At 37.8% G+C, this 10444-nt stretch overlaps 1 protein-coding gene across 1 annotated transcript; it reads left to right on the plus strand.

The window, feature by feature from the left end:
• Nucleotides 1-6452: 6452 nt before the first annotated feature.
• LOC104249469 (aquaporin NIP1-1) lies at nucleotides 6453-9921 on the plus strand. Its single transcript, XM_009805905.2, has 5 exons — nucleotides 6453-6938; nucleotides 7155-7376; nucleotides 8155-8352; nucleotides 8732-8793; nucleotides 9355-9921. The coding sequence occupies exons 1-5, from the start codon at nucleotides 6789-6791 to the stop codon at nucleotides 9584-9586; spliced, it is 864 nt and encodes a 287-aa protein (XP_009804207.1). The 5' UTR covers nucleotides 6453-6788; the 3' UTR covers nucleotides 9587-9921.
• The last annotated feature ends 523 nt before the right edge of the window (nucleotides 9922-10444 follow it).

Here is a 10444-nt window from a genome sequence, read left to right on the forward strand (position 1 = left end):
GTAACTGAATGAGCAGTTGATCAGCTACCCACCAATTTATGGAATTATCTAATGGGAAAATTTTGTTTACTTAAAAAGAAAAAATATTCTCCATATAATAAGGTGACTGGAAATAGCGACCATAACAAGCCATGCATCAAAACATGGGTTTTTGCATTGTTGTTGAAATTTATTGTCCTCTGGCGTTAAGTTTAATATTCATTATTTTCTCCGCTAGTACCATAATTATATGAATAAGCATAAAAATTATCAGTAGTCAATATATTTTTTCTATCTTGTTACTTGTCACATAAGCAAGAAAATCTGCTTAAGAAATATATTTCCAAGTATTACATAAGCAAGAAAATCTGCTCAAATATACAATTATATGAAGTTCATTTATTTAAGGCCAAAATCATACCGAACCCCCTAAACTTTTCCGGGTTTTCCTCTTAGAAACCTTATCTAAGATTTGTTCCGATTGAATACTTATAGCCCGTTTGGCCAAACTGCAAAAGTCAACTTATTTTGATAAGTGTTTTTCTCAAAAGTACTTTTGGTGAGAAGCAATTTGTGTTTGACTAATTTGTTTGAAAAGTACTTCTGAGCAGCAATTAGTGTTTGGTCAAGCTTTAAAAAACTGCTTCTAAGTGTATTTTTCTCAAAAAAACACTTTTGGAGAGAAGCTATTTTTTTCTGTTTCTCCAAAACTGTTTCTGCTTCTCCTCAAAAGCTATTTTTTCCTTCCAAAAACTTGGTCAAACACCTCAATTTTTCGCCAAAAGTACTTTTTATTTTGCCAAAAACAAACTTGGCCAAACAGGCTATTAAACTACCCAAAATTTGAACCAATTAGACACTTTTTTTGATAACCAGCAACAAACTAAAAATGGTGTAATACACGCGCCAATAATGTGGCAAGTGGATGAATTAACTGATGACATTTGACATTTGGGTCCAAAATAATAATTAACAAAATAAGTTATTTTGAGGAAAAAAAACAAAAACTATTTTTAAGAAAAAAAAATAATAATAATAACCCCACCCCACCCACCCAGACCTTCCCTTCCCTACTCTTCAGCTAAGCCCATAAGCCGGCGACTCTAACCACAATGTTATTATTCTTCTTCTTTTTCTTTTGGTCTATAGATTTAATTTATCGATGTATTTAGTTTTTTATCTAATATTTATTGGAAGAAAAGAGGAAGTGGGGTAGAAAAGAGAGTGGTGGAAGTGATGAATCTCCATTTTTTCCGGCGAGCAAGATGGTGGTGGTTGTCAGAATTAACGAAAAGGAGAAGATAGCGCTGGCGGTTTTCACATCTGAAAAAGATGAAGAAACTGGTGATTGGAATGGTGGTAGCATAGGTGATGATGGCAAAAAGTGGTGGAGCTAGTTCGAAAAAGGAGGAAGAAGCGGCATGGTGGCGGCGGTAATGACAGATCTAAAAATAAAACGACGGTAGTGGTGGAGGAGGTGAGGTAGCTAAAGAAAGAAGAGAAAGGTGGATTATGGTGGCGGCGGTGACGGCGTCGTCGACGAAGTCAATGGTGGTATATGGTGGAGAGTTATGGCAAAGATGAATGAAGAAGAAAAAGATTTTTAAAAAAAGAGGAGAAAAAGCTTTAAAAATAGTACATCCCACGTTCTTGGAGTAGGTGTATCACACACACTATGTCATATCAGCAAAAAGTGCTTAATAGGAATAAATTTTGAGCAATATAAGTATTCAATTGGAACAATCTTAAATAAGGTGTTTAAGAGAAAAAGTCGGACAAGTTTAGGGGGCTGCGAGAAATTCTGTTAAACAAGATAGCATAATTAGTTTTCGGGGCATTTATACTTTGTACAAAGGAAATATCAAGGGAGTCTCTAGGCTGAGAGTGGGGTCCTGGAACATAGGAACTTTGACGGGGAAATCTACAAAGTTAGCGAAGATCCTCCAGAAGAGGAAGATCAACATAGCTTGTGTCCAAGAGACTAGATGAGTGGGTTCGAAGGCTCGAGATACTGATGGGTTTAAATTGTGGGTCTCAGGACGCGGGAGGGGTAAGAATTGGATAGGTATCTTGGTTGACAGGGATCTTAGGAAGCCAGTGATAGAAGTTCGGAAGGTGAACGACGGGCTTATGGCTATTAAGATGGTTGTGGGAGGGTTTACTTTAAATGTCATTAGTGTTTACGCGCCTCAAATGGGTTTGGAAGAAGAGATTAAGAGGCGTTTTTAGGAAGAATTTGATGGGTTGGTACGTGGCATTCCGCTCACCGAGAAGTTATTCATAGGAGGTGACTTCAATGCTCACATTAGGGCGACATTTGGGAGATATGACAGTGTGCATGGCGGCTTTGGCTTTGGAGTTAGGAACGGAGGAGATACTTTGTTGTTGGACTGTGCTATAGCCTTTGATTTTGTGATTGCCAACTCGTGTTTCCCGAAAAGGGAGAAACAATTGGTTACATTTCAGAGTTCGTTGGCCATGACTCAAATTGATTATTTATTCCTCCGGAAGCGCGATAGGAGTCTGTGCATGGATTGCAAGGTTATATCAAGCCAGAATCTCACGACCCAGCATAGATTATTGGTGATGTATTTAGAGATCGTGAGGAAGAGGAGAAAGATGTTCGTGTATGGTCAACCCAGGATGAGGTGGGGTGCTATGACTAGTGACAAAGCGCAGGAGTTGGGGGGAGTTGTTAGCTATGGGAGCTTAGAAGAGCAGTGGAGACGCAAGTTGTATGTGGACCACGACAACGGAGTGTATTAGAATTTAGAGTAGCTGCGAGAGAAGTGTTAGGGGTCTCGAAGGATTTCTTTGACGGTCACAAAGGTGATTGGTGGTGGAGCGAGGAGGTACAAGAGAAAGTGGAAGCCAAGCAAGCGGCGTACTTGACGCTTATAGAGAGCATGGACAAGGAGGCGAAGAGGATGAACAAGGAGGGGTATAGGAGGGCTAAGAAGGAGGCGAAGTTAGCGGTTACTATAGCTAACACTGCGGCATTAAGGCGTCTGTATGAAGATCTTGGGGCTAAAGGCGGGGACAAGAAGATATACATGCTAGCCAAGGTGAGAGAGAGGAAGGCCCGTGATCTGGATCAAGTTAAGTGTATCAAATATGAGGAAGGTAGAGTTTTGATGGAAGAGGCTCAAATTAGATGAAGATGGCAGACATATTTTCATAAACTCGTGAACGAAGAGGGTGATTGGGGCATTATGTTGGGCAACTTGGAGCACTCCGAGATGCGTCGGGATTTCGGATATTGTAGGCACATAAGAGTAGATGAGGACTTAGAGCCGTCAATATGGGCTTGGCCCGTTGGGCCAGCCCAGCCCGTGATTTAGCAGGACTAGCTAGAATTTTTGGAGCGCGTTTAAAAATGAGGCTTTTAAGCCCGGCCCGAGTAAGCCCGTGGCCCATGAGGCTTGACTGAGGATGGGTCGGGCCGGCCCGTGGGCCTAATAAAATATTTATTTAAAATATATAAAAAATAAAAAGTATACTGCCTTTAGAGATGGAAAATCAGAATTGGATCTTTACTAAGAGGAACCAAAACTTGATCTTGAGAAGTTTCAAGAGATGATGTTGTCATGTATTGAAAGGACCATTCTAGAAAATATCCTGATCTTTCAATGATGGTGGTGATGTACTTAGCATTCTTATTACCATTGTACCATCGGAATCAACATTTGGCATTGTTGGCGTGTTCTTACAAAGTACAGAAGTTGCATTTATTATGAAAATATCCAAACACTTGTTACTACTTGAAATTGGCTGCACAGGTTTTCCCGAACTCAAACTGATAATATTTTTTTTATGTGAATTTAAATATTATTAATTTTTAAAATTTAATTATTTTTAATATTTAACTAATTAATATTGCATATGGATTGTAGATGAAAGTGAAGATGTCAAGACAACCTTGTCACAAGCGAATTCAAATGTATTTGATGAAGATGATGTGCTGGATATCTCATAAGCATCATGAATGTTCTCTTGAATAGTTTGTTTTAAGTTTTGAGTATTAGTGAATGAAATATAGTCCTGTCTTTTACTTTTTTAGTATTTATTGTGATATATTGGAACAGTATAAAAAGTTATTAAGTTTTGCGAATTTTTTCCAATAAGATATTTTTTAACTTTTAAATAATTACTTTTTTAGGTCAGAACTTAAAGATAAAATATAACATTATATTTTTAAAAATGATGGGCCGGCCCGTGAGGCCCGCGGCCCACATAGGCTTGGGGTGGGTTGACCATTATAAGGCCCATCAAAATGGTGGGCTAGCCCAGCCCAGCCCAGTCCGTCAATTGCTAAAGCCCACGTGGGTCCTGGCCCGGCCCATATTAACAGCTCTAGATGAGGTCAAGGGGGCTATGCGTAAGATGCATAGGGGTAGAACTACCGGGCCAGATGAAATACCTGTGGAATTTTGGAAGAATGCGAGTAGGGCAGGTTTGGAGTAGCTCACTAAGCTATTCAACGTTATTTTTAGGACGAAGAAGATGCCCGATGAATGAAGGTAGAGTACGATGATTCCTCTATATAAAAATAAGGACGACATCCAAAGTTGCAATAATTATAGGGGGATTAAGTTGTTAAGCCATACTATGAAAGTTTGGGAGATGGTGGTTGAAGTGAGGGTGAGGACCAGCGTGTCCATTTTTGAGAACCAGTTCAGTTTCATCACTTTCATGCCGGGGCGTTCGACTATGGAAGCCATTCTCATTGTGAGAAGTTGGTGGAGCGGTATAGGGAGATGAAGGACTTGCACATGTTGTTCATTGACCTAGAAAAAGCATATGATAAATTCCCGAGAGAGGTGCTCTGGCGATGCTGGGAGGCTAAAGGGGTCCCAATAGCCTACATTAGGGTGATTAAGGACATGTATGATGAAGCTAAGACTCAGGTTAGGATATCGGGATGAGACTCGAAATATTTTTCGGTTATGATGGGGTTGCACCAGGGATCAGCTCTTAGTCCATTCCTATTTTCCTTGGCGATGGACGCATTGACGAGACACATTCAAGGTGAGGTGCCATGATGTATGTTATTTACGGATGACATAGTTTTAATTGACGAGACGCGAGGTGGTGTTAATGAGAGGCTGGAGTTTGGAAGCAGATCCTAGAGTCTAAGGGTTTCAAGTTGAGCAGGACCAAGACGGAATACATGGAGTGCAAGTTCAGCAACGGTGCCGAGGAAGGGGATATAGAGGTAAGGCTTGATACGCAAGTCATCCCCAACAGAGGTAGTTTCAAGTATCTTGTATCTATAATACAAGGTAACTGGGATATTGATGAAGATGTCATGCATCGTATCGGAGCAAGATGGATGGAGTGGAGGCTCGCTTCAGGTGTCTTGTGTGATAAGAATGTGCCGTTGAGACTTAAAGGTAAGTTCAAGATTGTAGTTGGACTGACTCTGTTGTATAGAGCACAATGTTGGTTGGTCAAGAACTCTCATACCAGAAGCTAAAAGTAGCTGAGACGAGGATGTTGAGGTGGATATGTAGGCATTCCCGGTTGGATAAGATTAGAAATGAAGTTATTCGGGAAAAGGTGGGAGTGGCCCCAGTGGAGGATAAGATGCGGGATGCGAGGTTGAGATGGTTCGGGCATGTTAAGAGGAGAAGAATAGAAGCCTCAATTAGAAGGTGCGAGCGGTTAGCCTCGGTAAGCAGTATGAGGGTAGAGGTCGGCCTAAAAAATCTTGTGGAGAGGTTATTATGCGGGACATGGCGCAGCTGGAGCTGACTGAGGAAATGGCCCTAGACAAGAGGGTGTTGGAGGTCAAAGATTAGGGTAGAAGGTTCGTAGGTGGTCGAGTGTTTCTCTTTGTCTTACTCAGGTCGCTAGCATTAGTGTTAGTATGATATCTTTTATTTATAGATGGCTATTACTACCTAAAGTTTGACTGCATTCTTGGATTCGATCTTATTTCATCTTGCTGTTATTCCTATTTATTGCAATTACTTTTTATTTTTCAGTCGTTCTCTAGCCGAGCGTCTATCGTAAACAGCCTCTCTGCCCTTCCAGGGGTAGGGGTAAGGCTGCGTATATCTTACCCTCCCCAAACCCCACTTGTGGAAAACTACGAGGTTTGTTGTTGTTGTTATTACTTGTTAATTAATAATAAAAATTCCAACTAAATCAAGTGATTACCCGAAGGGAAAGTGCCTAGTTTGATAAGAATTGCTTATCCAATTAACTAATTACTTATAACTAAAAAAAGAGTTGACCTCTAGTTTCAGTTTATTGCTAGTGATTTTCATCCTTCTTTTTTTGGAAAGCGAAGAAAAAGAAGTTACCATTTCTCATATGGATAATATGGAAGTTGGTTAATGGTTGTGAAGAATTAAAAGTTTCTCGTGCATTCATAACTTTTCTGTATTACCGGTGGGTTGTTGGATCAGCCTTCAATGTCTATCTTCATAATAATCATTAAATACGTCACACTTTCAATAATATCCAATTTTTTATTAATAATAAAAAATGTTTATTTTCTCCTTTTATAAATGAAGAAGAAGAAAAATTGAATAAATATCAGCTAGAAGATCTCAGAGTCAATAGCATTGATCTCTCCGAAAAGAAAGTACAAACAAAATTAAAAAAGTCCATCTCTCTCTCTCTCCCCGGCCCCCTTCACTTTTATCTTTCTGGATTTGTATATATAAATTGGCGAAGCTGTAATGTTTGTTTGCTCGCTTATTCTTCCTATGCAAACAATAAGCTGATCATCTTGCACAACAACCCCCCAAATCTACACATCTTAATTAGTAGGAGTTAAAAGTAATTAAGGATATACAATTATGGGTGATCTGCAGACAGCAGAGGCTAATGGAAACCATGCATCAGTGAGTTTGAATATTAGAGATAATGATATGAACAACAACAAGACTTCTGCACATGAAGATTCTTCATCAAGCTGTTGCTTTGTCACTGTTCCCTTCATCCAAAAGGTGACTCTTTTCCTTAATTAGTTTTGCTAATACCTAAAATCTATGTCTATATTATATTAGTTCATCGAATACTGCAAGTTTTTCCAAAGAAAATGACTTTCAAGTCCTAAAAAGTTCCTGATCAGAAATGTTTTGGTTGCCGGCCGGAACTATTGGTGGAAATTCCCTTGAAATTGTACCAGTTTGTTAATTAATTTCTTCCAATTAATTGAACAGATAATAGCGGAGACATTAGGGACGTACTTCTTGATATTTGCGGGGTGTGGTTCAGTGGCGGTGAATGCAGACAAAGGAATGGTTACTTTCCCTGGTATCTCCATTGTCTGGGGGCTGGTGGTTATGGTCATGGTTTACTCTGTTGGCCACATTTCTGGTGCTCATTTTAACCCTGCTGTTACCATTTCCTTTGCCACTTGCAAAAGGTTCCCATGGAAACAGGTATGTACACTTTGTTCAATTTTGACTTAAATAATCTTCAATTTTTGAGTTCATTGGCCTTGACACTAATTGGTCTCGTTTTGTTAAATGCCTCGTCACAATGCCTGCAATGTATATTACATTACAACAACAAAATACTTAGTCTAATCCCACTAGTGAGGTTTGAGGAGGGTAGTGTGTATGTTAATCTTAGGTTTGGGGAGGGTAGTGCGTACGCAGATGGAAAATAATGTGTACGCAGACCTTACTACTACCTTGTAAAGGTAGAGGGGCGATATTTGATAAGCTCTCGGCTCAAAAAACACATAATCACGGCAGTTTTCGAAAAACAGAAACATGGTTGTGGAGAAGTCCCTAGATAAAAAAGTAAAAAAAAAAAACAATAATAACAGTAAGATAATAGGAGAACTAAAGAACAAGAAAACAAACAGGTAATAACAGCATTTTAAGGGTAAGGAAATAGGAGAATAATACTATGGGAAAAAAATATGCTTAACTACTTACTAACTATTTATCCTAATTCTCGAACCTATGTATATTGCATTAAGCAGATAAAAGATTTCAGTCAATTTACCGCTTTTTGAATATGTGAATTGATAGCAAGAAATATTATTCACGTTTTCTCGACTTTCACAGGTGTAAGTTGTCTATAGTCAACGTTTATTAATTGCTTCCAAAATTGGTCGTGTTAGTTTTGATTAGTTGAGAACATTAAAGAGATTATATTACTTTTTTCTTACCTATAATTAACGAGCATTTATTTCTTGTATATATATAGGTACCAGCTTACGTGGCAGCTCAAGTGATTGGATCAACCCTAGCAAGCGGAACCCTACGACTAATATTCAATGGCAAACATGATCATTTTCTTGGAACTTCACCCTCTGGATCAGATATCCAATCTCTTGTTCTGGAATTTATTATCACATTTTATCTTATGTTTGTCGTTTCTGGTGTCGCAACTGATAATCGAGCGGTAAGTACTCTTTCATTTTGAATCTCATTTTTTGGCCTCTATTTTAACTTAATTAGAAACAGTTAAGAACAACATCTTGAATAGCCAATCCAGCTAGGTTAGTTGCCTACGTACTTTACTTGTGAATGTGATAATTTTAATTTCTTTTCTGCTACGACGACTAATATGCTATAAAATATTCACCAATCGACTATCGTACGCTAAGGGTAGTCAATAATTACGATTAAATTAGTAACAAGATTATGACTTCAAACTTAAATATTCAAGTTTCTTTCTAATTAATCAAAGTTTAATCTGAATTATTTAATAATTGTGGACTCTTCTACATCATCATTATTACATGATTGATTGGATTCCTTTACTGTGGCTATAATTGCAGATAGGAGAACTTGCTGGTCTTGCTGTGGGGGCAACCGTGTTGCTTAATGTGATGTTTGCCGGGTAATTACTACTTTATGTATTTTGCATTTTTTATTTTGATTATTATTTTAAAATGTTATTGTGTGAATGTGTCTAAATTATTTTGATATGGGGGGTCAAGTCTTTTGACCATTCGCCATCCCAGTACACAAAAATACAAAGTTCTTATTTGAAAAAAAACAAGCTTCTTTTATATCTTTTTCATATATACTTGTATTATTTGACCACTTCATTTCCAAAAAAAAATAATAAAATGGACTGGAGTTGTTAAAACGTGTGAACACCTCATCCAAAAGCTTAAAATTTTAGAGAAAATACATTTTTAAGGTCTGTGTACACATTACCCTCTATATACTCCCACTTGTAGGAACTCGCTGGGTTTGTTTTTACTGTTGTACATTTTTAAATTTTAATGTCTCAAAACAACCCTTCATGTATGTTTTTGATTTTTCTCCACGGGCAAACACGTGAAAATGTTTTTTTTCTTGTTAGATGGAAGTGAAATTTGAACTCAGGACCTCTCGTCTACCTTGATACATCTTTAAATTATTTTAGTTACTTAATTATATTACATCTCAACAGACCGATATCAGGAGCGTCGATGAACCCAGCAAGGAGTTTGGGCCCAGCAATAGTATGGAGCCATTACAGAGGTATATGGGTTTACATGTTAGGCCCAACAGCTGGGGCCATATCAGGTGCTTGGGTCTATAACATCATCAGATTCACAGACAAGCCTTTACGTGAGATTACCAAAAGTGGATCTTTCCTCAAGTCCATCAGATCAAGCAAGTCCCTCAGATCTAGCACGTAACAAACAGCTCCAACTGAAAAGGGGAGTAATTGTTTTTTTCTTCTTCTTCTGAAATATATATAGACAAAAGAAAGAAAAATAGGAATGAGAAAAGGGGGAAAAGCATGTGTTCCTAGCTATTAGTTTCCTTAACTTTTGTTTACAAAAGAAACGAGTTTTATTTTTTGTAATATAAACTAATGAAGTCTTAATTTGGTCAATGGAAGAGTTTATGGTGGCTTGTTTATTGGAGGTTGGATGTTTGTGGCATTACATTTGACACTTTGGAAGGATTTCTGTAATGAGAAACTTGAGTTTTCATAAAATAACAATGTGTAGTTAAGAAATTACTGTAATATTGGAAAATGTTCATTAGAGTTCCCAGTGTTGAATTTTGACAAATAATAGTAAGGAGTAAGGTGAAATACTTTAATCATGAGAATGGCCCAATCTCTACTTAAATTTGGTTCCGAAATAATCATCATGATACTTGGATATTCAATTTGAGTTTTAAAAAATAAAGATAATTTGCGACAGATGATAAAAAATGATGTTTTGCTGGAGTAGGTTTATCTCCACTTCCTCCCTCCACTAATGATGGCCAATTATTGAATTAAAGTTTGAGTACTGTCTTTTTTAATCCGAGTCAGAAATTTTTTATATTTGGAAGCCAAAAAAGCAGTGGCAGATCTAATATTTCAAAGTCATGGGTGCTCGCCGATAAAAATTCCGAAAGAAGAGGAAAAATAAATTTAGTGATGGGTGCTCACTCAATACTTATCTAAATTTTTTTTATAATTGCCTATGTAAATCCAGGGGCGGTCCTTCCATAAAGCAAGTAAAGCAACCGCTTTAGGCCCCATATTTGTGGGGCCTCAT

This window comes from Nicotiana sylvestris, chromosome 2 (assembly GCF_000393655.2).
Source record: "Nicotiana sylvestris chromosome 2, ASM39365v2, whole genome shotgun sequence".
In the NCBI taxonomy this organism is placed as follows: domain Eukaryota; kingdom Viridiplantae; phylum Streptophyta; class Magnoliopsida; order Solanales; family Solanaceae; genus Nicotiana; species Nicotiana sylvestris.